Here is a 27,768-nt window from a genome sequence, read left to right on the forward strand (position 1 = left end):
TTACTGCCTGCGGGCTTTGGGCTTTCGGAGGCTTCACATCCCATGCTTGTTGCAGGTCAGTGCAATGCAGCTACTTAATTCCCTTAGGCTTCTTCCAGAATCCAAACTGGATTCTTCAGGGCAGCATGTCACCACCTTGCTCGTAGTCCCAATGCCTCCCCAGACATCTTTCTGAGACTACTGACTTGCCTCCCACTGTCCAAACAAAACTTTTTCCTGCTAGCCTTTCAGCTGTCTCTCATTTGTTCTCTGTCAATTCACCTCTATGCAAAAAAACCACACCCCACCTTACTTATCACTGATCTTCCTATAAAGCCACTTCCATTGTAAAGTATAATATAATTACTTACACAGATTTCCATTTCCAGAGGTACTTTACTTCCACACCCTTTTTAGCTTTCTCTTAGCAAGCAAAAAACCAAAAGAAAATAGTGCTCTTCCTATATGGGAAGTATCTATTATACACTGTTCCCTTGCTTCTCAAGACAGAGTAGGCTGTTTGAGGAGACAAAATTATCTCTAAAGTGTTTGTGAATGCTCATAAAGGAAACCAGAGGCATTCCTACCTCTCAGTTCCACCATTTGCTAAGCAATCAACCACTTGTATTGTTTAAATACACCTCCCCTCTTAAGAGCTCTTTAGAAAAAAATTTCCTGATGCAAGTTTCGTACTATACTGTAAGGTACGGTATGAGGTTTACAACAGAGTACTACTTTAAGTCAGTACTTAAAACACCACGCAATTTACAGGCATGTCAGCACGCAAACGTTCTCTAGCACCTTACAGTAAATCTAGAAAGAAAATCAGTATGGTTGATTCAGAAGGACATCTAGCTCTGTCCAGGATTTTTGGTTCGATTTGGTTGTTGGAAGGGGTTTTTTTGCCTCTCCTTTAAAAGACTTAAAAGGGAATTTGTCATATAAACAAGCGAGATGAATCCCTGGTGAAGTGCAACTACGTTTGCAGGGATCTGCCTGCACCTTCTGAAAAGGGTGGGAGCTTCTCTAGGCAACGTAAGGTGGGAAATCCAGCCGGATGGTGCCTAGCGCAAATGAGCCCAGACCCAAACAGGGGAATGATCTTCCATTTTCCTCCTCTGCAGCTCAGCTGTTAATTCCTGTAGGAGGTTGCACGCCAGTGACTAAGTGGAGCAAAGCCCCCAGTTTCCCTCTTGCTCTGCTCAGAGAAACTCCAGCTCTTCGTGATGATATCAATGTCTCTCTAAAGAGCATGGCAACAGCTCATTAATTTTAAAAGGAGCTGAATGTATTTCTTGTTGTCAGAGTGTCCCTTCCGGAATTTTAAGAACAAGGCAGAAAGGCTTGTTACAGGCATCCTCCTGCGTGAGCTCTTCTGGTTTATCTTTGAACATTTTCGCAACTGCACGCAGCCTAAGAAAGCAAGGGCCCGAGCAGCAGAACATGGGGATCGGGAGTTCCCTTTCAAGGAAGATGCAGTTGGAAGTTAAGATAGGACCTTGGGAAATACCGTATCAGCGGGTGTTTTGATTTTCATTTCAGGCCAGCTGCCCTTGCTACTAATTCTGGTAGGTAGTCCTTTGCACCCTTTTATGCCTCAGCGGAGCATCCAGTAGAGCTCAGCTTGTGAACTCCTTTCTTCGGCCACTGCGCAGTCCCTCTGCATTTTTCTAATTGCCCTTCCACCGAGTCAGGAAAAGATCAACGAGGAAGCCTCAAGACAGGCGTATGATTTATTCAAATCAGAAAAGTAAGAGCAGGACAACAGTTTTAGCGATGGTGTTATTTTTTAGACTGGTGACTGCAACGTTTCCTGAGGCTGAAGTTGTCTTGGATAAGAGGGAGACAGAAATCAAAGAGTGTTTTCAAACTGGGAAAACAAAAACCACAGAAGACCTGAGACTCAACAGGAAACTGCAAAAGCCAAAACCACATTCCTGTCCATACACCAGCTATAAAATAAAACTCATAAATTGACCATTCTCAAGGAAGACTGACACAAATTTAGTGTGCCCAAATCAGAGCTTAGAAACTCAACTGATCTTTTGAAATTTGAGGCCATTTTGTCTTTCTTCTGCTTAGATTTGAAATGCTTATTTGATAAACTGCTGAAAACAACATCTTTTTTTTTCTATTAACAAGGCAAATGTTCCAGTCCTCATTCAGGCAACGTGTACAATAACAACATTAATTCACAGGCAATGGTTTCAAGTGACAGTTGGTTTTCTGCATCCTGTATGAAAGATTTTCCCCTGCAGGTCCATAAAGTATGACAGGTGACTATAATGCACAGCAGTCCCTATAAGTCGTAACACGGTTCTGCCTGGAGGGTCAGGAATTAGAGATAAATGGGAAGATAATTGTAAAAAATATCGCTTTGGGAAGCAAAGGAAAAAGCTTTGTTAGATTCTGATGCAAATCATATATTACGCAAGTGTCAGGGGTTTTAATGTTCTCTTTTATGGGACAGCTGCTCTTTAACTGGTAATTAATAACTTGCAAGGGCAAATTTAGCATTTCAATCAGTGCTGAATGAGACGAATGAGTGAAATTTAACAACCTGGATGTGGAGCTCTTTATCTCTAGCAGAGCTGGCAACACACATCCTTTGCTTCAACATCATTCATAAATTTGGCACAAAGAGCAACGCACTTCAGACTGCAGATCCAAGACCAAAGCACAACTTTTTTTTTAAAGGCCACAAATAACTATGTTCCTCTACAAGGATTTTCAAAACTTCAGTCAGACAAAGAAACATCAATGCATGTATGTGCAAGACCACGTGAACATTAAGGGTTCCTACGTTACAAGGAATATCTGTACTGCCCTCTCGAAGGCCGGACTGACACAAGTGAGTCACACAGCACGACTAAGGTCAGAGCTGGGAGCAGAATAGGTATCTCCTTATGCTCTTACTACGTTGCACCCGGAAAGCCTTCTCTCCTGTTTTGGGGGCACAGATTCAAACACTATTGACGCTCAATGATGCCAAGCACTGAGAACCAAGCCTTGAAAACATGCTTCTACTTTGAGAAGACAAGTCACCAAACAGTGAACCATGTTCACGACCTACAGGGCTTCGAAATAAAGCTTGCTAGTTTGCAAGGAAAGGATGCATCGCCAGACTGCAATTGCTTTGGAAAGCCAGGCAAGGTTCTTTGCAGACGATTCATCACTGTCAGTGTAGCGCATCTGGAGGTCAAAGCTTGCCCTCCACATTGCCTGAGCGAGCCCATTGTTTCCAATTTCCGCTCCTCATTATTGCCAGGCACTGTGATGTCTACCTAATCACCTGGGATTTGAGGAGCACACTTATTGCTCCATGACGCCTCGCCAAACTTACAGGTAACAGCAGTCTAAAAGGGATAATTAAAGCACGCAGAATGCAGCAAGCAGCAGAGTAAACCCTCCTCAGAAAGGATCTTGGTTTAAGATAAACTAAGTTTTTCCAATGTGGAAGACCACATTTCCACAAGCCTTTTTTCATAGGAAGCATAATGCAAAGTAATGGGAAAATAAGGTGGAAGAAATAAAGTGCATACAGCTACAAACATGACAGGACATTAATAAGTGTCACTGTAGCCTCTGAAATTTTACAGGGCAGAGACAGCTCTTTACACGGAAATGCTGAATTATCTCCATATTGTAATTACTTGACTGTAGGAAACATCTTGATTCCCCAGCCTGATTTCTTGTATACCTAAGGAGCTGTACAATACTTCTAGGATATTTTCCTACTCCTCAAACACTTTGTTTCCCCCCTCTCTTTGTCTCTGCAGACAAAATGACCACTGTTGTTTAAAAGGAAGATGAAGAAATGGTTCATAAAATTAATCTGTGGAGAGCAAAGAGACAAGTCTTTCATTAAAAAAAAAACCCCAACACATATTAAACAAAAAGAAGTCTCTGTGAAGGGGAATCATCTATATTAAATTGAGAACAATTGCCTCTCAATGGATATATTTATTACGTCTAATGCATTTTTCCCTTTTCTTAGGATTCCTTATCTCATTTGGAACTGTTCAGCCTAGATTAAGCCTCACACACCGTATCTTTTTTTGATAAAGAAAAAAATGGCTTGATAGAGCTCAGAAATTGTTGGAGCGGTTCCCAGACTATGTTTATACATGTCTGCGTGATGGATTAAAAGTGATTTTTCTTTTTAAACAGATAAATGCAATCAGTGGCTTCTGATATAGGCTTAAGTGCAGGCACCGAGCACCCACAAAGTATAACCCCTATACAGAAAACCTATTACCTCCCAAAAACGCACACAGCGACGCTAGCTGTGCCAGTTTTTCTTTAGGGCCCCATAAACCGCTTCTCTGAATCACAAATGTTTCTTTAACTCACTTTACTGAAGCTCTGTGCAGGACCTAGGAAGCTTTCCTGGCTCTGGGTCCCCCAGGCTTGGCTCTGCAGTGACAGGCAGAATGCTGTAAAGCCCAGGCTGGAGCGAGACACGGATACGCACTTGGCCTGGCAAAGCCAAGCCCATCACCACTCAACAGAGCAGCTCTGCAGCCCATTCTATTGTTAAGCTGCTCATTATGATATTAATAAATATACGAATGCTCTGATGATTTCCAGACGTGCCGGTCCGTACACGTGATCTCAAGTGTTCACACCAAACCTGGCAAAGGAGAGCCTTGCCTCCCTCTCCCCGCTACCGGCCTTACACAATTCGCAACTGATTTCACGCAGCTCTGGTGAAGATATGTATAGCAGGAGCGGCAAGCGGCTTTGCTCTATACTATGCACTCTGGAGAGCTTCCTCATGGTATTTTCATCTGTGTGACATTTTACTCACAAGAGGCGATTTGATTTCTTCATGGTGTGTGCTCAAGTAGCTGGTTAATGCCACAGCAAGATCATCACACTGTATGACCCACGCCATCTCCTCTTACTCACCCACACAATATCCCACCAGGTTGAGATACTGCTCTTCCTTGCAGCTAGTCCTGCACTTTCCACTAGCTAGAGTCGCGTGGGGATGGCAGGTTAAGCACTCCAAATCAGAAGGGCCGCGGCACGTCTTGCAGGATGGATGACAGGCTGGATAAGAAAATCAACACTTGTCGTTATGCTCTTGGTCAAGTCCACCTTAGACTCTCCCCTCCCCAGAAGGCCAGCCCCTATAATCATTTACTCCTACAAAACACGGACATCAAACGATCTAATAGCAGAGTTGTGGTTTGGAAGGCTCTTACATCCTCATTTTGAATAAACAAGATGAGAAATGAATTGTCAATTTAAAAATGTGGTTTGTTCTCTGCATCAATCAAGGTATAGATCTATACAAAATATAAAATATGAAGAGATTGGCCCTTTTATTCCTCCCTCCAGCATATGCTTGTGCACGTAAGAAAGGGAGTGGAATGCACAGGGGAGATAAATTAAACATCTTGGGATTGTAGGAACATCATAGCGGCATGAGTTCGATATTCACGAGTGGATAATCCAGGAACGATTTCTGCTCAAAGTCCTCCCAAACTGAAACTTATAAAACCCGAATGCCATGCCATGCTTGTTAGCTATCCTGCCTGCTAAAAACTCAACAAAAAGATTGCAGAGAAAGTGGTTAAGATTGCTCAAAAATATTTCACTCAGACTGCTTTTGTATCCTTCCACCTTTAAAGACAGATACCATATTTCCATGCTACAGATCTGAGGGAGATAGAAATACTACGGCTAATGATCTGTAAAAAATTCTTAAAAACTACTTTTAAAGCTCTTCTATGAATAGAAGCGCACAACTTCAAAAATCTCCCACCTCAGGACTCCCCCAGGCTACACACGATTGCTCACTCCCCACGTGGAAGCTGGGCGTTTCGCAGCTGCCGCAGCATAAGGCTGCGGTGTTAAAGACCTAACGCGTCATGTCCCACCGCCTTCTCAGCTTCTCAGAACTCATGCCCACGAATCCAGTGTTCAAAAGGAAGAATCAATTTTCTAGACACAGCTACTTTAACCGAGCTTCGCTGTTCAAAAACTACGGGAGATCTAAGCTGGCAGCACACAGAAAAATGCCGTTTTCCTGACACCGAAATTTTCTTTCTAAGACATTTACGTTATACATAAACTGCATAATGCAGCATTCAGCAGTTACCTCAGCTCTAAGGTGGCAGTGCGCAACCTCAAAATTGATGAATCTTTACAATGGCCTGCCAAATAAATGTATTTATAGAGTTGTTCCTTGGATGAATAAATTGAATAAATAGAGCAATGGACTTTAGAAGAGGTTTCTCTCTCTAAACTTGAGGCCTCCCAGGGAAGCAATCAGTAAATTTCTCCTACTGCCAGAGCAGATACATGGATGCCTGACCCACTGAATCTATCATAAAACAACAGACAACTTTCAGATAACCTTGAAGGGACTAATGAGATTTCTAAGGCCTGCATTTCCTCACCCATTGTACTTAGCAGCCCATAATGAATGGCATACCCCAAAGGCCACCACTTTCTGCAAGTGGCAAACAGGATTTAATCGTTGCAGTCACTCAGAAGGTCGGTAGTCACAGTCGTCTGCTTAGATGAGATCAAACAAGCTGAATGAAGGCCACTTGCTGACTGATGGGCGAGGCTGAGACACAAATAAATAACGCTGTCCCCGCTACTGATCAGGCATATTCATAGATGTAATGGTTTTTCTCCTGCATCTGCAGAATTCCTTCCTTCTAAACCCAGCCCTATAGCCAGCAGTGGAATAAAAATAAAGCTAATTCATATGGACAATATGCTTATCTAGCCTAACAAAAGAACAAAAGCTGCCCATGCTTCAGTGTTGTCCGGTAAAGACCCCTTCTGCCACAGCACGCTGGCTAAGAACATCATCCAAGCCTACTGAAATGAAACACAAGGTATCTTCAGGGAAACAGTCCAGAGGAGCAAAACTGATTATAATTTATGATTCAGTGTGTACGCCTCTCTCCCATTAGAAGGAGATTCCGTTTCCTGAAATTGGACTATCCTATTCTCCCCTGAAAATACTTAAATAGCCTCATATAAATCTGACAGCATCTGTAATCACATTGAGAAATGCATTACAAAACGTGCACGCAATGAAATTCAGCAGTACAAGCTGCAGGTGCCTGCACTGTGCACTTACAGTAGCAGTGATCTTGGTGGTTGAACAGCCCCTCCGGACACTCAGAGAGGCATCTGCCTTCAAGCAGGACGTGGGGAGGCAGACAAGCCGTACAGTCCTGGGAAGTGTTCCCCACGCAGCCTGCACAGGAGGAGTGGCACTCTGCAGGGAAGGGAAAAACAAGAAGACAGAGAGCGCCAAATGAGTTCGAGCTTATCTTGGATGTTACTGTGCTAGAGCACGGCTAGATTGCTTTCTCCCCAGTGATGACAGGGAGGTATTTCCTTTACAGGATTCTCTGCTCGTAAAAAGTAGAAAGGGTAGGAGTACAAAGGCTGTATAGCAGACTTCTTGAAGATAAGGAGCAACCACGGATAGCTGCATATTTAATCTTTCTTTGCACCCACACAATTCATTACTGAAACGGAAAGCTGAGATGCACAACGCCGTGTAATACAGTTCTCTTCCCTGTAAGATCTCTGGGGTTCTGCAAACTTAGGAGATTCTGAAATCATCTTTCGCTATCACCCTACAGTTACTCCAGGAAGGATTTTCTATCCAGCATCACTGCATGGTTATCATCAGCCATTCTGCAGCAGTAAGAGCAAATATACATAGAGGTGGGCTGGCCACCTGACTTTAGAGCTAGTGAAGTGAACGTTCATTACAAGGATGATGCAGCAAGAATGAAAAGAGTGCAGTTAAAAAGTTAGACTTCTTCACCTTCACTGGTACTGACCCTAAAACAAGCCATCTTAAACTGCGTAATCTGATTAAATAAATACATAAAGTCGTTAGTTAAAAACCTAGTATTTATTAGAGCAGTGACTCGAGGCCACAGGTTCCACCGTGTGAGTCTCCGTTGAACACGAAGAGAGACTTCCTGCCCTCTGGGAGACAAGACAGACACAGGGCTGGAGAGAAGAAATGAAACGGAATAAAATGATTTATACAAGTACACTTAGCTGTCTGCCAGAGATCCAGAGAGAGAAGTCAGGGATCCTCATCACAAATGCAATGTCTCCAGGACTATCTTTGGCTCAAGTGACCCAAATCATATCAGAGAGAAATTTCTTACAGTTTCATCAGGGAAATCTCAAGCATTAGAAAAATAGAGATAGAGATATTTCTGTGGTTTGGTGAGAAATTCACCGCCACAGAGATAAAACCTTCAAAACCAGCATTTTAACCTACATATGAACGTGCTTCTGTTCTGCACAGATAATGTAGGCATGGTACACATCTGTTGTGGGTTTACTTTTTCAAAAAGGTGCATCGACAAACTTTGCATGAGTATTTTACGGGGGCAGCTCAAAGTTTGAAATCTTGAATCTTCACACCCTTCTGCAATAAATAAACCACTATTCTAATGCCATTAGTAATATGGCAGAGCTAATAACGTGAAGGGCTGTGCCGGCATTCTTGCCCAATGACATAATTCAGCATTGTCACCGAACTCTGCTCAGGCCTGTTTGTACAGGTCTGTTCACCCATTTGAGGCAGTGGTATACCGCTTTCTTTACTCAGTTTCTATACCATAACCTGGACTTAGCCAAGAAACCCCATTACTTGCCAAGGAACAGCACTGCATGGATTGGAGGCTCTGCACTAATGCCTTCAGGAACCAGTCCAAAGGCACTGGACACTTTATGGTCTATGTAGGTCATTGTTAAAGACAGAATCATTCCACCAGAAAAAAAGCCACTTCTTCCTTTTTTTAGATCCCCTAAGGCAAAAAAAATAAGCTTGCACAGGCTCTTTCCATCAAGTTGAGATGAAGAGATAAAATCAAAATATTTTACGTTTTTAAATTATATCTACTTCTAGAAAACGTTTTTTGAACAGGAAGAAACAGCCATCAGCAGCATTTTTGCTATTGTTATTACTATTACTTAAGTGCTGTAGAGTCACTGTCTCTGCGACTGGTCTTTCCACACAGGGAAGTCATTGCCATTTCTGAAAGTATCATTTCTCCTTAGGCTTAGGGTGGGCTGTGTTGGCACAAGATGTTCTACCCTCTAGTCTAACCTCTCAGCCCGCTTCTGTCCGCGTTATTTTCAAGACATTGCAGTGCGTTTGTTGTACAGATATCCACGCCGGCTGCCACAAGCTCTGTAGAGCCAGACAGACTGGCTTGCTGATCCACCCAGTAAACATTCTTTGCTCAAGTCCACAACAGTTTTCTGTCAAAGCAGTGTGAAATCACATATATGCCCAACGTACACCATGTTAGCCTCTTTTCCAAACTCTAGTCTTCATGGAAATGCTTCCTACTTGGTATTTCAGGAGCAGTGATGGCACGTGTGCTGCAGGGCATCTATCAAAGAGCTTCCTCAAAAGAAAAGCCTGCTGTGGGATGCCTTGACCTGCTCCAAGAGCTAATAAGGAGACAGCTCAGGCTTTTCTGAAAAGGATTTAAGGATTGATCCTGCTTCAGAATAAGTCAGTGGTAAAAATCACTCAACTTCAGTGAACAGAAAGCTAAGCTAAGCTGTGCAGACTTGAACACAGTCATTTTAAAAAGAGTACCTGAATCCTTTAGTCACAAATTATATGTAGAGTATATTTTCCTTCAAAAGTACTAGTATATGCCATTCTGAAAGTTGCTGAGTTTAAACATTCATGACTGTCACAAGGCAAACACAGGAGCTCAAAGCACGTGAGAATCGAACATCGTACCCCCAACACCTAAAATCCAGTGCAGCCCTGTGCTGAAGGCTTTGAACAGCTTGTTCCCATCCTCTACTCACGTTTGCAGACTCCTGTGCTTTCCACGTAGAACCGGGCTTGGCAGCGAGAGAGGCAAAGGCCACGAACAGCTCCTTCCACAGGCTGGTGAGGCTGCAGTACGTCCTCTGGCACCCTGCACTGCAGGCAATGAGAGACCCCCGGGCCGACGCAGGTGCGGCAGGACGGGTGGCAACCTGTGCGCAGGTCAAGAGAGCAGTGAGAGCCCCAGCTCTGAGGACAGCTTTCTCAGAGAGATGGACAAGGCCCAACAACCGTGCAAACCTGGGCATCTGGTCGCGAACATGAGACAGAAAGGGGTGAAAACAACTGGTTTGGGTCCTCTTGTTCATCCCTCTTTCCAGTTTGGTATTGCTGTGGGCAGTCTGGTATTCAAAGAGCTAGCAAAGAGCGTACACTTTGCAGCAACTCACAAGCTAAGGAATCTGTTCCATAAATAGACGGAGTGCTGTGTTTTCGATAATGGAACAGGGATTTTAGAAAAATACTTCCGACATCTTTCCCCCTCCCCCCCCCAATAACAGCTCTTTTCTTGAATAAAATTAATGAACAAATAATGTTGGGAAAAAACTGCAGTACTGTGCCACCGGCAGTCAATTTTCCTTTAATTTCTGAAACCGCAACGGTGAACACAAGCTCACTTAGGAGAGACAGCAACAAATGACAGTCTGAAGGGCTCACAGGGAGCACAAATTCATCTTCCAAATTTTCAGGTTTTCCATTGCTGCACAAATGACCTCAGTTTTATCAAATCCACTACGCGTGTGTAGAATTTCATCCGCTTCTTAACTCGTGTCAAGAAAAATTGGAAGCAATGTACGTTTATTTCAACAGCATAGAGGAAAAAAAAAAAGTCCCCAAGATGACTAAATCCTGAGGGTATGAAAGCAGAAAGTATTTGAGAAAATTTGCCTTTTCTCCAAGTAGAAAGCAATCAGCAGGCAAACACAGGAATTACTCATTGACCAGTTCAGCACAGGTTAAAGGATCAGCATCGTAGCTGGGTACTCCGAGCACAGCCCGACAAAAGCCAATATAGATACACCGGTTTACAGCAGCTGAGGAACTTACTCCAAGTACATAGCTTACCCTTGCAGACGTCGTGGTCCTGGTAAAAACCCTCTCCGCAGCCCTGAAGGCACTGGCCCCGGCGCAATGCCAGAGGAAAGGAACAGGAGGTGCAGTGAGTGGCCAGAGGTCCCTCACATGTGGAGCATGAATCATGACAAGCTGATAAAGAAACAGAGCACACAGAACTGAAATATCCCATTTTTTCTCCTTGAGAGCGGTGTTGCTGTCTACAGCCTCCTCCAGTCAACAATGAAAACTCCCAGCTGGCATGATATTCAGCCATGTGAACTAATGGGAGCAGAAGTGCACACATATTAGTAACTACTAACAGTAATAACTCTCACTCACACAGTGTTTTGAATATGTATCTCAGCGTGTCTTAATATGCTTCGCAAGCAGGTTAAGAGGTTATTTAAAACAATCTCTCACAAGTGAACCAAAGAAAACAAAAAATCAAATTCCCTTCCCCACTCGCACTTCTGTGCTCTTAACATTCCCTCCCCACAGGTAAAAATCTGGGGAAAAGAAGACAACACGTGGAGGGTGCCTTGAGAACCTTAGAAAAGGCAAATAGGCCTCTTACCTCTGCATCTTCCATTGCTACTTGGGAAATATCCATCCGGGCACTCTGAAATGCACTTCCCATCAAGTAACAACTTATCCGAAGCACAGGTCAAACACCTGGGTTGGTCTGAATAGCATGTTTCACAGGACTGGTCACAAGCTGCCAAAGAGGACAGCTCATTAATGAAACGCACTCAATAAGCAAAGAACAACAACCTGGCCACATAGATAAAATAAAGTGAGCCAAACCATGGCTTGTCCTTTCTTTGTCAGAAAGGCACCTTTAAACATTCCTCTCCAGCACAAGTAACCTTTCGCACTTCCCTGGAATAAGTAGTGACGTTCACGGAGGTAGACGTGTGAGTGCGGACAGGTATTCACTGACCTGTATCCCTTCTAGGACTCTGAATATGTAAAAATACCAGAAATGGGTCTACACCAGCACTCCCTCCACTCCTGACACAACCCCCTCCAGCTAATGTAGTATGTTTTTCCTGTTCACCAACAGTCTGTGAACAGGGAGCACCACTCTGAACAATTTCATCTATGAAAACCATCTCATAAATCTTTACGTATCTTTGTACAACAAGCATCAGTTATCAGACTGTTCAGGAAGTAAAAGATGGAGGAAAAGCTGATCAAAAACCCTGTAATTTCCCCCCCTCCCCCTTTTCTTCAAGTCAAAGTTTTAAGTGTGAAAATGCATCTAAAATCAAGCATGATAATGTTTCTTATCAATTCCTGTGGTCTATATTCTCCCAGGCAGTCAGTTCTGAAGTTACCTGACCTGTTGTCTAAAAGGACTATGAAACTCTGGCTTCCCTAAGTCAGTAGTGCTACTGCTGCTCTATATTCAGAAGGGCCAAGCGTTTTACTTAACCAATTTTTGTTTCTTTTCACCAGTCAGACAGCCTCCCTTTAAAACAGCTTACAGCTCTCCAGTTGGGTATCAAAATGCATGTTTTTGGTAGAAGATGAAAGGCCTGAATCCCGGAGGTTGTGAGAAACAGCTATGCAGTTTTGAGAAATCACTGGCAATAAAAATAAAAATTATGGCCAAGCTGCATCTAAGTTAAATTTCCTTTTGAACTTAAAACGATTTTCAGCTACAGATGTAAGATTTCAAGCCTGCACACTTCAAAACATAGGTGAATATAATTTACTGGTATAGACATCAACTAAACTGAAGGGGACGCTGGTCAAAGTGAAATTCGTCCAGAAGTGGCCAGAACAGCAACAATTTTGTCAACATGCTCCAGGTTTTAAGGCCTCTCTAGCTAGCTGTGGCTCAGACAGACCTGCATGAAGACGGACAACCCCTGCATCATTTCTACTGACTATGCTGGACAGTCCTTCAAAGCAGCTGCAGGTGGCTGCCAGCAGAAACCCAGACTTGACCTGAATGGTTGTGGCAAATTTTAGATTCTTTATTTATATGAGATTTTTTGCCCTTCATGATCTGTTTGACTTAGGCCTTTTAATTCCGTCCAGCCATCGCTCCCCCTTTTCTCAACCTTCCCAGCTCCCAAGTCTCAACCGTTGTGCAGGTATTAGTTACTGTGATGCTGAATTATAAACAAACTTACAGAAACCTACCGGCAAAGGCCATTTTTCTTTCCGCAGACAAATGGATTTGTCAATCCCTCTGAAACAACTTAGTTAGGCTTTCAAGCTGTTCAGTCAGGGGAAAAAACCTTAAACCTTTCAGCATCTGATTAGCTTAAATGAATTAATAATCTTACAAACAAACAGCAGCTTTCCTCATCTGATATGTATGCACAAGGTGCATCTGGCTTCTTAGACATGAATAAAATTACAGCTGCTGCACAGCTAAATGAAATATTGATTCCTTTTTTGCAGAGCATTTCTCAAACTTCTTGCAATTGGAGAAGAAAAGAGGTATTTACCGCTGCAGATTCCATCCTTTGTATAAAATCCCTGCCCACAGCTGGCCACGCAGAACCCTGCTTTTAGCACGCGTGATGTGTCTCTGCAGGACAAACAGTTGTTGTCAGCAGCACCCCAGCATGAGGAACAGGACTCGTGACAAGCTGCAGGAAAGAAAGGTGCAGGATTAACAAATAATCAACTTCCAATTATCTCTTTAAAATGAAGAGTTTGCAGTAATTCACTTTGTTTTGCAGTTTTGTTCCTTAAATTCACAGGCTTTCACTGCTTCAGAAAAGGAAAAGAAAAAAAACGACTGCTCTTCGTAAGTTAGTATCTTTCACCCAAGCCATCTCAGGGGTACAATTCACAGCTTCATTTTGTACGTGCAATATGACATGCAGTACATCAGAGCAGTTTCTGTAGCTGTAATCAGACTCGGAGGAGTGTTGGTTAAGTCCTGTTCATCCTGGTGCTAGGGGCTGTACACGCACAAAGGAAAACGGGAAGAGATCCCATCACACGCTACTTAAAAAAGAGACCGGCAATCAGATCCTTGCAGTGACCCCTGACATTAGCCCAGCTCCATGTACAAACACAGAATTAGACTGCAGGGCTGCAATCAAGATCCTGCAAAATTAAAAACAAGACAGCCTACTTCTAGAAACAAGTCCTTCTGCCCTTCCAGGACTCTGCACCGGCTCAGAAGGAACTGACTTCTGGCTGTTGGCCGATCTGGTTGGGCAGGGCAGAAATCCTTACGTGCTCAGACTGAGTAATTCCTGGGGAAAGGTGGGCAGTGGGTCCCAGGTCCAGTACAGCGGGCACTGCATATCTTTTCCTTGACGTTGCCAGCAGAAAAGAAGGGGCATTCCCTCACTGAGTTGAGATACCAGCTACTTTTCTCTCTGGGTGAGCCATGTATCACGGCTGGGACATGGTAATGTTTCAAATATTCCTGAAGTATATCACATTCCTGCAAGGCAGGCAGTATAAATGCCCTCTCTGTGGCATCTGGGTACAGGAGCACATAGGCAGAACACAGTGATCCTTGAGCGTGTCTTACAATTAAACTAATTACTGTATGGAGATCAATTCTGCCTCCCAAAACAGCTGTTCAACGAGCCACCTTATTCGAAACTGTACAAGTTCAGCTGTGGGGGAAATCCAGCCCACTGCGGTTACTGTTTATGAAATCTGTGACGCAGACTCCTGTTAAATCCTGTGCTACCCGTGCTTGCAGGAACTGTGCAAATTACTGTTCTTTTAGCTATCAGATTTTTTTCTCGATTACACCCAAATATGTTCCAAAGATGTTCTTAAATTCATTATTGCACAATAAGGCAGGTACATGCTTGTGCTCTCAGACCACGGCAGGTGGGAGAAAACAGAACTTTTTGACATTTGCCCTGTCTCCGCAAACACGTCTGAAGTTGCACCCACCCAAGAAAAACTCATCTGCAAGTAGCCTCAGTGCAACGCAGGAACCAGCGGACGCAGCGGCAGCTCATCCACATAACTAAGAGCACATTTACATACCGAACAGCGACAAAAGCAAACACCTTCCTGCCACAATAAAGCCCCTCAGTGTTCAGTTCATCCTCTCCCCAGTAACAGGCGAGAGTGAAAGCGTTTGCAATCCAGGTAGCTGTAAGTAAGTTTACAGCAAACCAGTGATCTGGTGGACCACTACTCCCATCTCACTCCTGTTTTGAACGGTTTCTATGCTGCTTCTATCGGCTTAAGCCACAGTTGCTCTTGGGTTTGTTAATTAGGGAGATGAAGCGCCTATGTTTGTGCTTACATATGAATCGCGCTGCACAGCATAAGATAAACACCCCATCTTAGTGGATCTCGCCGCTCCCCAAGGCAGGGAAGTCTTATCATCTCCATCTCATACGTAGGGAACTGAAGCACAGAGATGTGATGTGACGTGCATGGGGTTAGAAAAGGGAATTTTTAGGGGGCCAAGACTCGGGACATTTGAGTTCATGCCCAACCACATGGTCCTTTGATCTTCTGGATGTTCCCTCTCCACACTTCTATCTTTGTTTATTTTCCCTTTTGTCATCTTCTATTGCCTTGTAACTAGCTGTTTGCTTTCCCCCGTCTCACCTTCCTGCACCTTTTTTTTCCCCCACTTTATTCCTGATCTCTCCAGAACGCTGTGGCTCTTCTAGTTCCTGAACACTCCTACGTGACACTGGGCATCCTGCACCCAACAGGATCTTCCCCCCACCTCCTAGGGCAAGTGCCGTCACCACTATCAAGCTCATCTAATTGTAGCTGAATCACAACACAATGAATACCAAACATCCCATCCCGAGGTAAAGATTGTACACACTTTTCTGCTCCAGTCGATAATTTCCCTTGCTGATAAAAAGCCGCATCTCATTCCAGCTTGGATGATTCTCACGGCACGTCTACACTCGAAAGTTAACTGCAGAGTATGAGTTCAGGCTGTAAATTCCTAAGTACTGAAATGTCCTCACTTCACCTTCTGGCCGTGAGTGTTTCGCTCCTCTCTGAGCTCACTCTAACTTTCAACATCTTTTTGAAAGAGTGGGTACCAGGACTCGGATCCTCTAATTATAGACTTCCCACTGCACAGCTTGACCCCCTCGCTGTTAGCCTGCCTCAATATGTTGACACATCTGAAAAAAGATGTGCAAAGACAGAGACCAGGCCCAAATGGCTTCTTTGAGACAGAAAGGGAGGGGATCTATGTAGCAGAGTTTGGAAGAAAGGAAGGAAGGTAGAAAGAATGCAACCCGATTTTTAGCAAGACAGCCACATTTAGCATTTGGAAGCAGTGCAAACGACTCAAAGCACAGGATCGGTAACGACTTCCTCAGGTGGGCCAGCAAAAAAAAAAATGCTTGCAGCAAGAGACTCGGCTCTGATGCGCTGCTCCAATCAGTAGCTCTGCTATGCAAGCCCTTCCCCGGGAACAGGCTGCACGGACTCCTCTGACACAGCCGTTTCTGTTTGCGAGGTGGCAAGCGCCTCCAGGAATTATCAGCTGCCAGTCTGCAGATGACAAACACGCACAGCCTGATTCATGCTCCTACGGATACAATCCCTCACTTCTCGTGCTTGCAGCGACAGGCACCAGGCAATTTATTTTCACGTGCCTCGAGGACTTTTTTGTCACAAGTCCAGCAGCTACTAAATGCCAGCCCGTATCTCCACTCTGCCGCCTGACGGTACAACTGCAGCTGGAGTTGTAAGCAACGGACCCCCAACACGTAGGACTCGGGTTCGTGCGGATGGGACAGCAGCCCCAACCCGTTCCTGCCCCGTGTTTATACACACCCACGCACACCCTGCCTGCAGAAGCTTTGGCTCTTTCAGCACCGGATCACTGCCAGACTCAACAGCTGCTCCTCGCCCAAACAGCCAGTCCCCAACTCCACTGAAAAAGCAGGGGAAAAAATAGAAGCATTCAATGAGCCACTGTCAGCTAAAACATCTTTGCCTACAGCAACTAAGTGGCTGCGTGAAAATAAATCAACAGAAGTGACTGCATCGCCAGGAAACTGTTTTCATCCTTCCTGGCTATTTTCAGTTCAGATTTGTAGGGGCCGTTTTGCATGGTCTCCTCCTCCTCCTCTGGATACTGGACTTACATGCAAGACCCCGTGGCTTAACCAGACACTGCTGCTGAAGGAACTATGTTCAAAGGAACACAGGTGACTTTCCAGTTGCAATAGGGTGTGCAATTACTCTGCCTCAGCTGACACGAAGGTATTCATTAAGCTGCAGTAACATGTCTTTCCAGAAAATCAATGTTAAACAGACAAAACTTCCAGGGTCTCACTTCTTGGTTAAAGCAAGAGCGCGCCAGTGGCACCTGAGCCAACGGGTCTTTTTCTCAGCTCTGTTACTGGGGAGTTGCAGGGGTGTAACGTAGGAGTCACACAGAAGTGACACAAGCCCAGGCTTTTAGAAGATGAGAGGTCTTGCGAAGTGGTCTTTCTGTTCTTTCATGATTGACCAGAAGTCAGAGAATCAATTAAAGATCCACTCACCAAACTGTCTCTTATCTGCCTCAGTGCAGGTGTAACGTTCCCAGGTATGCCGACAGCAGGAAGGCTTTGGGAAAGCACAGAGAGGTTCAACCGCTCTGTGCCACATGGTACCATTAACCACCTCTAACCTGCCCTCCTCACCATCAGCTGGGCAAGCTCAGCTTAGTCATGTTCAGGTATTTATTCTCAAGGTAAGCCTCCGCAGCCAGGATACGGCAGAGAAAAATAACAGGTCGAGAATAAAAATCCAAGTGCTTTGCTACGGAGTGAGCTGGGTCTGTTAGTGTCAAGTTACACATTTCAACATTCATATTTTGGGAAATAAAAGCAGAAACACTTCAGTTCTGCCTAGGCTTTTGAATAATCTTGAAAACATAAATAATTAAGTTAGAAAAATGCATTGAGAGCAGTGAACACTGCAAGTCCTTTGAGCCCTTCTGTTCTACCAGCAGACATCTTTTATTTTTGCTTCCTTTGCTTTGCCTTTGATGGGGGTTTCTTAACTGTTTCCACAGCTTATTTCTGACAATTAAGACTTCATCTACCACTCTGCTCTAAGCTTGATACAAACTGATCCATGATCTTTAAATACACTGCTACATAACTGGACCTATCACCTTTTATTCTCAACTTTACTTTCTCTGAATGGTTTTAATACTTTACAGAAGCAGGTGGAGAGATGGGGGCAGGAAACAACGCTGGTGTAAGATTAAAATAGGGCAGAGATTGAACAACTGTATTCCAAAATTCAAAATAGATTCAGTTAGACCAGATGTTATAAAACATGAACAAAAGGAATGATTGTGTTTTGTTACAATGCAGACAACAGTGTTTCAACAATACGATGGAGTGAGAAACCTGGTCTTGTAGGTCTTTTTCATCTCCAGAGCGAATTCCACAAGCGGAAGTTTACTAGAACTATAGCAATTTACACAGTCTAGTTCATCCTTTTTGTGTTTTTGGAACATGCTTATTGCAGATGTTAAAACCATGATGAGAAAAATATTTCTGAACAGTCTAAGGCTCGTCTGGACAATCACATTAGAGATTTGTAAAAATAAAGATACAAAGAAAGAGTGAATGGCAATGAATTATGGATCGTATCTGAAATTTAAGACTTTCTCCACTGGTTTGACTTTATGCAGAAAATGCAGCCAGGCAGAACTAAAGCAAATTGGTTTAATTCCCTTGAGGAAACAGGAACAAATTTTCCCAGCAACTTTCAGCTACAAACACGCGTGACTGCAAATTTGGATGGAATGTACAATCAGTAATCTACAAACCAGTAATAAAATGAAACATTAGCCTTTCCCTACCGCTTCAGCAGTCCATGGGCACTGCCAATTTAAACACTAGGAGCAGGTGGAAAGGAAATGGTAAAATAAAACCAAATGAAGTAGAAGATTATTTGATACTTAAGTCTATAAATTCTTTTGGACTGGGTCTCTCTTTTCTATTTATACATGCACAACGGGGCCCTAGTCTGTAGTCACCGCTGGAGGACAGAGGTTTTTCAGACTTTCAAAACTTGAAACAAATGGTCAGCTCTTCAGGGCAAACCACTTCAGAAAAGGAAGCTGGACTTAGAATCTAAAGTGCTTTCTCCTGAAATCTGCCAAAAGCCCTAAGCCTGTATTTAAGCAGGAAGGCTAGTTCCAAAGAAATTAAAGCGATGGCACAAGAAGTTAAGCATGTACTCCACCCCTTTGCTCTATTAGAGCTGCAGAAATAATTAGAAGCCTTCTAAAAAGGCCAACATCAGGAGGAGAAAAGTGTTAACTTTAGAGAAAACAATTAAACCGTCATGATGAAAAAGCAGCTGCCTTACAGTTTGGGAAAAATACGAATATTTCAAAGCAGCAGGGGAAGCTCATAAAAGCACTATCATACTTCCATCAAGGAGAAAACTGTAACTTCACAATCTTATTCTCAGTCTTTCCAATCACTAACATACAGGGTTTAGACACATCTCAGTTTTTTATAGAATTACTAACTTACTTTGTAAATATGCTTCCTGAAAACAGTTAGTCCAATCAACTTTCAGGAAGAGTGCACCATATGAAACAAATGAATGGCAAAACAAAGGAAAAAATTTTCCAAAAAGTATTTTCTGTGCGCTTTTCTGAGTTCTATCAATCCCCCATCCCTCCAAGCATTTTTCTACGCACCTCGAAGTACTGTCTCCCGAGAGGTCTGGCATTAGCAGCTGCAGTTAGTCTGCGCTGAACTCAAGGAAAACCCCCACGGATCAGATTGCCAGGCATGCGTTATATCCTTAGTAAAATTAGTGCATACATCCTGATCTGTACCCTTAACACCACAAAAACCACAGTCACATTTCCAGAAGAAAATTCTGAATTGAAAGAGGACAGCAGTGTTCAAAACCAGACAGTTTTAGACGAACAGAACTGATCCGTTGAGGAATTTTAATGAATATTTTCCCCAACCAGCAATCAATTTTACACTGTATGACTTAATTCCTCTGTTCACTCCTTCCTTTACTCTAGGGTGAACATTAACACCTATGTCAACAGCAGATCCCTCAACAGAGAGTATATCTAATAGCTCGGGTACAGCTTTCGTCTGCTGTTTTGCTATCACAAAGTATCGCAGACTTTTTTGCTTTGAGTTACCTGTGCAAAGGAGCTGATCCTGAAAGTACCCCTTCCCACACGAAGTCACACACTGACCGTTCTCCATTAGCAGGGATGTCTGGCACGAGGAGCACTCAAATCCGTTGGTACAGGCTGAGCATGTTTCATTGCAGGCTTCCAAGAGAAAGAATAGAGAAGAAAGATGTATTAATCCCAAATGTCTCGATGCAGCAAGACTCCCCTGCTCTGACAAAAGGAGACAATTTTGCCTCATTTTGGCAAAAGAATTTGAGAATTTGCATTTTTCAGGGGCTTCCACCTGAAACCTCCTGAAGTTTTAAGCCCATGGTTACTACTCAGCATGTGCCTGAATGCTTTTCCAAACAAAGACTGGCGATCTCTTTATAATAAGCCTGTGGCATCCTACAAACGAAAGCACAGCAAGCCACAGAGAAGACAGTCATCTGACAGGGTATAACCCCTTGCAGAAATTACCCAAGCAAGTCCCCCCATCCTGGTAGAAGCCCGATTCACACGTCTCCACACAGCGCCCATTCTGCAGCTGCCTCCTTGGATCTCGGCAGGCGTTACAGTGATCAAAGGACTGAGAGCAGGTCAAACAGTCTGGGTGGCACTCAACTGGCCCAAAGAAAAGACACAAAGGTAAAAACCATCAGCAGCGTTTTCAATCAGGAAGGCACAAAACAACGCATACTCCAAAATCAAAGCGAAATTTATTCCTTATTTCTGTTGGCGGTTCAAGGTGTGTTAGTTTTGGAGTGGGTTTTTTTCCAAGATTGCATGAAAGGTGCTAAATATTATATTGCTGAATTCTAGTATGTGAGAAGTTATTGCACAGACTCAGGTTTTCTAGACTATTGATAAAAAGGATATTCATTGTCCACATGGTTTCTCAGCAGTAAAAACCATAAGTCATCAGGAATTAATGGTCCGAAACAACCTGAATTTGAGATTCCTTCAGTCAAACCCTGCAATAAGGCAAGACTGTGTCCATGCAGGGTCAGAATACAAATGACAGACCCCTCCAGTCAAAAGCTTTATGTCACAGCACCGTCGCAATCATCTCCTGACCGCAGGTATCTTCTCAAATGGCTTGGCTGCTCTCTCTGCAGAGGCCAAGAGAAGGACTGCTTTCACTTTACTACTGAGCTACTTTTGCTTGCTGGAAGAAAAGGTGTCTGTTCCTTCCTGACAGGTCAGCAAAAAGGATCCCAATGCTGAACTTACACTAAATAACCTGCAAGTTTCCAGGGAGATGTACCTAAGGGAAGAATCAGGAATCGAGAGCTACAGAACACACGCAGTTGAAGATAACAACGAATCTACAGTGATAAACAGGAGGAATGAATAGGAGGCTCTGCCTCTATCCATTTCTTTCCAATAACTTTCCAAAGGTATATGCAGCCCCATCCTTCCAGTCTGACAACGAACTGATTACTTGGAGAGGTACAGAATGGACAATTTTTCTCCAAGTACAAAAAAATTCCCTCTGCTCCAATCCGGATGTTCTCAGTGAGAGGGCATATTTGCTGGTTTTCACGTAAATACAGCTATGCTTAGGGCTAGATGCTTTACACCGGCTGAGAATGAATGGGTTCTCTCTGCCTGCTTCCCCCAGCACATCTGTGAGAAGCAGCAATAAATTTTTACTCGCTTTAACGAAGCAGATGCGTTAGGGACTGATGCTCTGGGCTCACAGATTGAACTGCTGCAGGCTGGATTTTGCATTTGTTTCTCATTCCGTCCAGTGCAACACAGAAAAAGACAGAGGGAAAACAGCAGGCTTCAGTAAATGAAATTTCCATTTACCTTATAGGACACAAAAATGCAAGTTTGGCTCTGTATGTCCAATACCATGACTTCAAAGCCTGTATTTTCCAAAATCCTGCCATTACGGAAGCTAAACGAAGAGGCCAGATTTTCAAGGGTAACCAGTACACAGTTCTCGGTAAGAAGAAGAGATGGGTGCTGAGAGCACTTTATAATCTGTCTCCTCCTTAGGCACCTGTGCAGATGCTGTTCCCTTTCAAAAATCCAGGACAATTTTATCTGAATTGTCCAAAATCCATTTTCCTCACTTTTCAATTTGTAGTGTTTTGCATTTTTACTAGCATGCAGTAAATAACAAACTTTAAAACATTAATATGGCAAATGGGCCAAGGCACTCCTGCAAATGGCAGCATAATTAAACTGTGAAGCTATTTTCTTTTTACTGAGATAAAACATTAACTGGAGCACTCCGATAAAGCCAAAGTTATATGAATGCAACAAGAAGAACTACCAACATGAAAAATTAACAAATCACAGCTGAAGCCTACAAACTATGAAATGTAAATCAAGGAGAATGACAATATCCTGGAGAAAAATGAATTTATATGCAAAATTAACATATAAGCTGAGGCTATCCTAATCTTTCCAAACAATTATTAACTGGCAGCCATTCAGCCCCAGGTGAGCTGTGGCATAACAGCGTAAGCAGGTTCCTTCTTCTCTCCCCTCCCAAGAAATAATCAGGAGCCCATAAACTCCAGAACTCATGTTAGGATTCAGAAAGGAGCAGTCCCCCGCCTTATAAAACTCATGTTGAAGAAAAAAGAAAAAGACAAAACATTTCTAAAACACCAACCCCAAGGAGAAACTCTTTTGCCAAAAGAAAGCTATCATTTAAACCAAGGGAAACCAGTGGGAGCCTCTGGATGGAGCCCTAAACCTCTATAATTAAATTATATGGAAACCAGTTAATTAGCAACTGCCAACCGAAGACAAGTTACGGGGGAAGCGAGGGCCGCAGGGATGCCAGAACAACCCCTGTGCCAGAGCTGCGTGTGACGCACACGCTCCCACCCAACAGGAGTGACGGTAAGAAACGATTGACCCTGGGTCTGTACCTGGCTCGCAGCGCGGGCAGCAGTCACCCTCCACCTCGGCAGCCAGGCTGCCCGGCGGGCAGGGCGGGCAGGAGCGCTGGAAGCAGGTCACCTCCGCGTCCCGGCATTCGCATTCTCCGCACGGTCCTTCTTCCCATTTCTCTCCGTTCTGCACAAGAAACACCAAACGGCCAGCATCAGTAGCGAAGGGGAGACTTTGCCCAAAGTGGTTTTGGCGTGCACGGAAATCTCTGGGTAAATTGCAAGGCTACATCAGCGCTAAATAAAATTGGGACTGTTTCAGCACTGAGGCCTGCCGACGTGGGACTGCGTGCCGCTGCACCATTAACCCTCTTGCCCTCTTCGCCCTTCCAGAACAAGGCAGCCTGCAAAGCGCCTACTGAGAAGAGTCCTTGGCCCGTGAACACCTGAACACATTCCCTCTCAGCACCCCTCCAAAGCAGGGTGTTTTTCAGTTAGCGGCAAGGCTTTCTACTTCTTCACCTCCCTTCGTTTTCTCCGACTCAAAAGCATTTTCTCCTGTCTCCAAATTTTGCTGCCTCACTTGTCCACTTCTTTTTCACAACTCGGTAACAAGTGCTTGAGTCTGCTCCGTATCTCAACAGACAGATACCTGTAATCTGAATCTATGTCTTTGCACAATGACCTTTTTGTCACACTTCAAATCTCTATCTAACCTTGACAGCGTTTCACTTCCTCTCCTCCTCTCTTCTACTGCTTTATTTTCCATCACCAAGGACTGGCCGAAACACCACAGAGATGAAGAGGTATCACCGGCTTTCTTCAAAACCACCCATCCCACCTGACACCTGTCTACTTTTAGTAGTCGATAGAGGGGAGAGACCTCGCACCCAGCGTTCCCCTCCTGTGAACTGCATCCCTTGCTCTGCTCAAAAGGCCACCGAATCCGCCCGCAGCAGCTGAGGCTCCGCTGGCACCACGCGAGGAAGTCAAAAGGCAGAAAAGAGAGAGCAAGCATTTTAAATGCCCGTGAAGCTCTTGTGCCAGTTCCTCTCTTAAAAGAGATAAAGCACAAACTGGAATAAACCTGACACCTTAATATGCACTTGGGTCAGAGAGAGAGAGATCTGAGGAAGGAAAGGAATGTATTAGCATTAAAAAAACCCAAAACAGTATTAAACTTCCCATTTCTCACATCTGTTGGCAAACAGCAGCGATTAGCTCCAGTCCTCATCTGTCAGAGCAATGAAAAGTCCATTACTGGTATATTTAAACCAAGATACTTAACATTTCCTTTCTATTTAACTTCAGAAGGAAAGCTCCTTGAAAATATTCATAAAATAATGGACTCCTGTTGCAGTAAAAATTATTATCGGTGGGAAACATACGCAGAAAGCTATACATTGCCCCAGCTGTGTAACCTCTACTTTATAGGATTCAAGTCAGGCATCTTTAACTTCATGAGATGAGCAGGAAACCTATAAGTACGTATATTAAATATTGAAGGAAAATGATTGATTATGCCGCACAAAGCAGAGCAAGGCAAACTTAAACTCTGCAGCAGATGCACACATTATAAACAAGTGCGTTCCGTAAATTGTGAAAGCAACCTGCAGACAATATTAATGGATTATTTTTCTGCTACGCTTGCAAATAATATCCTTCTCAGAACTGGAGAGGGAGAGCCAATTACTCCAAACCTTTATGAGCAGAACTCACTATTACGTGATACTCACAGCTTTGGTATGTTCCTTGTAAACACAGTAACTATTACTTGAAATACATTCAGGACAGCACTTCCCATCTAAGTGAATTAATTCTTCACCCTGTGAAGAGAAAGGTTGCAGCAATTCAAATGGAATCAGCACCCCCAAAAATACTGTGGAATGCAGAGGCAGAACAGCTCTTGCCCTGGAATGCAATCTTCAATATCTAATTTCACCTTATCTTCTCTTTATCCTACTTCATCTCTGTAGGTACAGTTTCAAAAACGTGCTTAGTGAATACTGCAGTTGCAGAACAAACCTCAGAAAAGGCCAGGGAATTCAGCGATAAGGCCATGACTTCATCCCTAAATCCCGCAGAGAAAGAACCCCCCAATATAATCCACTGCAAGTATAGAGAATAGGAATGCCATATTTTTATTATGAATCACTAGGATTTTACCTGACCACCGTCAAGATTTCAATGCATAGAAGCTTATCTTCATTTTGAATGTTAGACTTTTTTCCTCCAAGAGAATTTCAAAGCACATGCTCTATTTATGCCAGATGGAAAAAGCCTGTTCTTTGTTACAACTGTACAACTCCACAGAATCCACTTAAATAACTTCGGTTTGAAGATAAGAATTCAGCAGCAGGAGAAGGGAATAAAGTGCCCTAATTCATCACAACTTTTTGTGCCTAAGTGGAAGCTGAATATTTAGAAAAAAGGGAGACTCTGTCCTAGGGAACCCGGGCACAGCTCAAAAGAAACAGCTTCAATTTCCTGACCTGAGCAGCTTTTCTGGACCAGATTCTCACGCACTGTAAACGTAGGCAAGGTAATACATACTAGTCAGAAAACAGACGTATGTATACAAAACCACTACAATTTAAAAGTTACAAACGAATGGCTAAATTCAATTTAGTGCCGACCTGCACTGAGCACTCGTTTCATCTATGCCCATGAAATGTCAGTGTTAATACCCATCCCAAATGGCATAACCTTCCTAATTTTGCAATCAGGTCGATTACTTACCTGCGACAAACAGAGAAGTCACGACCGTTCGTTAAATGTTTGCGAGGGGCTCACATACCCAATGAAATCCCACAGCTCACACTGGTTTCCATTTCAGCATGTTGCTGCTTTCTTCTGATGCCTCACCAAATTCAGCTGAGCGCCAAGTTTACCAAATAGCTTTGCTGATTTACCAACCGGGCATCTGTTCCAGCAGTCACTCCGGGATATTTTCCACTGTGCCACATTGGCACGCTCACCAATTTGTGTACGTGAATTACTTTAGACATAGCTAGGGCAGTAACAGCACCGGTCACTGTTAGTTTCACCGTGGTGGAACAACTAAGCCAGGCCACGCTCTGGCAAACCTCAGGCATTTCTGAGAATGGGTGAGAGAGGAGAAACCGTATGGTTCTTAGTCATCGAGGACCACACACAGCCTAAATCTCTCTCTGCTGGTTCTATACATTTTTGCTCTTAAATCATTACTTCAGAATGCCATCGGCAGTGGTTGGATCTCATGTCACTACTATGTACTGTAAACTCTCCCATCCCAATCCCTGCCCACATCCCCACCCACATACATAAACACACACTATAGGAAAACTGAGAACAACTAGCCATGGAACATGGCTCGCCCAGCCAAAAAAAATGCAACCACGCTGCTCTGCCAAGACTCAGAAAAGGGAGAGGCTCTGTGAGATAACTTGTGGCTTTGCTGAAAAGAGATTCATCATATTCCAGGTTGAGAACATTGAAAGGCAGTGATGGGCTGGGAGGCAGAAAAGAGAGAAGAATGTTTTATGCAATCTCTCTCAAACACGTACACACCTACATCCACATGCACCATCCGTAACTCTCAACACCCTAGCTCCCTTTCTTCTAAATACCAGAAAGACTTCTGCAGCTTGCTGGCTGTATGGTACTCGCGCAGCACCCTGCAAGCTCCATCTTACTGATCCTGTAGTTTCTGGGGCTGGCAGGGCTGCTAGCAGAAATACTCCATCGCCAGCCTACTCAGGTACCTGCAGCATCCCCTGCTAGTCCCCATGACCCGTCCTCCTCTGAACGTCGTCACGAGTGCGCTTACTCAGCTGGCGTGCTGGCAAGTGCTCCCGCAGGATTATTTGATGCTCTGACAGTCTGAGTGGTTCTGACTGAGCGCATCCACATCCATAGCTATCCCACCCTGCCACATAACTTGTATTCCTAGCTCGTTAGTAACCTGCTGAAAATGGCTTTTTGAAGATTAGGTCAGAATCACCCCAGACACTTTCATTTGACAGCTGCTGGGCAGGTTTGTTTGACAGGGTTTATAAGCTAAACCTCTACCCTACCCTCACGTAATGCTGCTATACTATGCTGAGCTGCCTAGGATTTGCAGTTTGTACCTGTGGCCTCATTACACTTTAAATAGGACGATGTGACCAGAAAATTAATAGTGCCTTAATGAAAAAATGAATTCAAATGCTTCTAGCTTCACATCAGCTCTGATTTATTGATGCAGGTGCCCAAAAAACAAACCTGCCTCTCAAAAAGGAAAAAGCAAAGGAAAAAGAAAATATTTCATTTGCTTTTTGAGTAAATATTTTCTTGTAATTAATTAATGTGCACCTTGTCCTATCGAGATAAACTATGACTGAACATGACTTGAGGAAGCTAGTTTATCTTAAGGGAAGCAATGCAGAATAGTAAATCCTTGGGCAAATATCTTTTATCAAGTGGGATCATAACTCTTGCCTACAACAAAGGACACTCTCTTCCTCCTTCTGTCCTCCTAGCAATCATGTTTCATTCAATTCAAAACTGCAGCGGTTCATACTCTGACAAATAATACCATTTTTTAGACGCTCGGGCTTTTAGATGGATGGTTACCTGCGAGAGCTCGAGTTTGAAAAATTGCTGCGTGAGTGATAATGTTGCACACTTTTGAACCCCCTGGTTTCGAGCCCTACATGTTAACATCTCCAGCTATTGTTCCGTAAAATATCCCTGGCTTTTCTGAATAATGGATTCTTTGTCAGTACCCAAGATATGAGCATGAATATTAAATAATTCTCCCTACTGAGCCATGACAGCACGCCATCATCATTAGTGTAAATGATCCAATTTACAGCCATAAGCATGCAGGAAGCTGACTGAAACAGATGCAACTGCACAAGATTTTATGACAACCACGACCTTCCACCCAGCAAAATCTCTCCATGCAGTTTAAGGTC

At 43.6% G+C, this 27,768-nt stretch overlaps 1 protein-coding gene across 1 annotated transcript in view; it reads right to left on the reverse strand.

Annotated features, from left to right (window-relative positions):
* Positions 1–27,768, reverse strand: part of FRAS1 (Fraser extracellular matrix complex subunit 1) — a 107,997-nt gene that overhangs the window by 69,088 nt on the left and 11,141 nt on the right. Inside the window, exons 9-18 of the mRNA XM_075150487.1 lie at positions 24,568–24,657; positions 22,871–23,018; positions 20,457–20,600; positions 20,001–20,135; positions 13,357–13,500; positions 11,469–11,609; positions 10,904–11,044; positions 9,817–9,990; positions 7,088–7,228; positions 4,891–5,034 (exon numbers count right to left, since the gene is read on the reverse strand). Coding sequence (XP_075006588.1) covers positions 4,891–5,034; positions 7,088–7,228; positions 9,817–9,990; positions 10,904–11,044; positions 11,469–11,609; positions 13,357–13,500; positions 20,001–20,135; positions 20,457–20,600; positions 22,871–23,018; positions 24,568–24,657 — 1,402 coding nt within the window. The remainder of the gene's footprint in view (positions 1–4,890; positions 5,035–7,087; positions 7,229–9,816; positions 9,991–10,903; positions 11,045–11,468; positions 11,610–13,356; positions 13,501–20,000; positions 20,136–20,456; positions 20,601–22,870; positions 23,019–24,567; positions 24,658–27,768) is intronic.

Source organism: Calonectris borealis, chromosome 4, assembly GCF_964195595.1.
Source record: "Calonectris borealis chromosome 4, bCalBor7.hap1.2, whole genome shotgun sequence".
Lineage (NCBI taxonomy): Eukaryota > Metazoa > Chordata > Aves > Procellariiformes > Procellariidae > Calonectris > Calonectris borealis.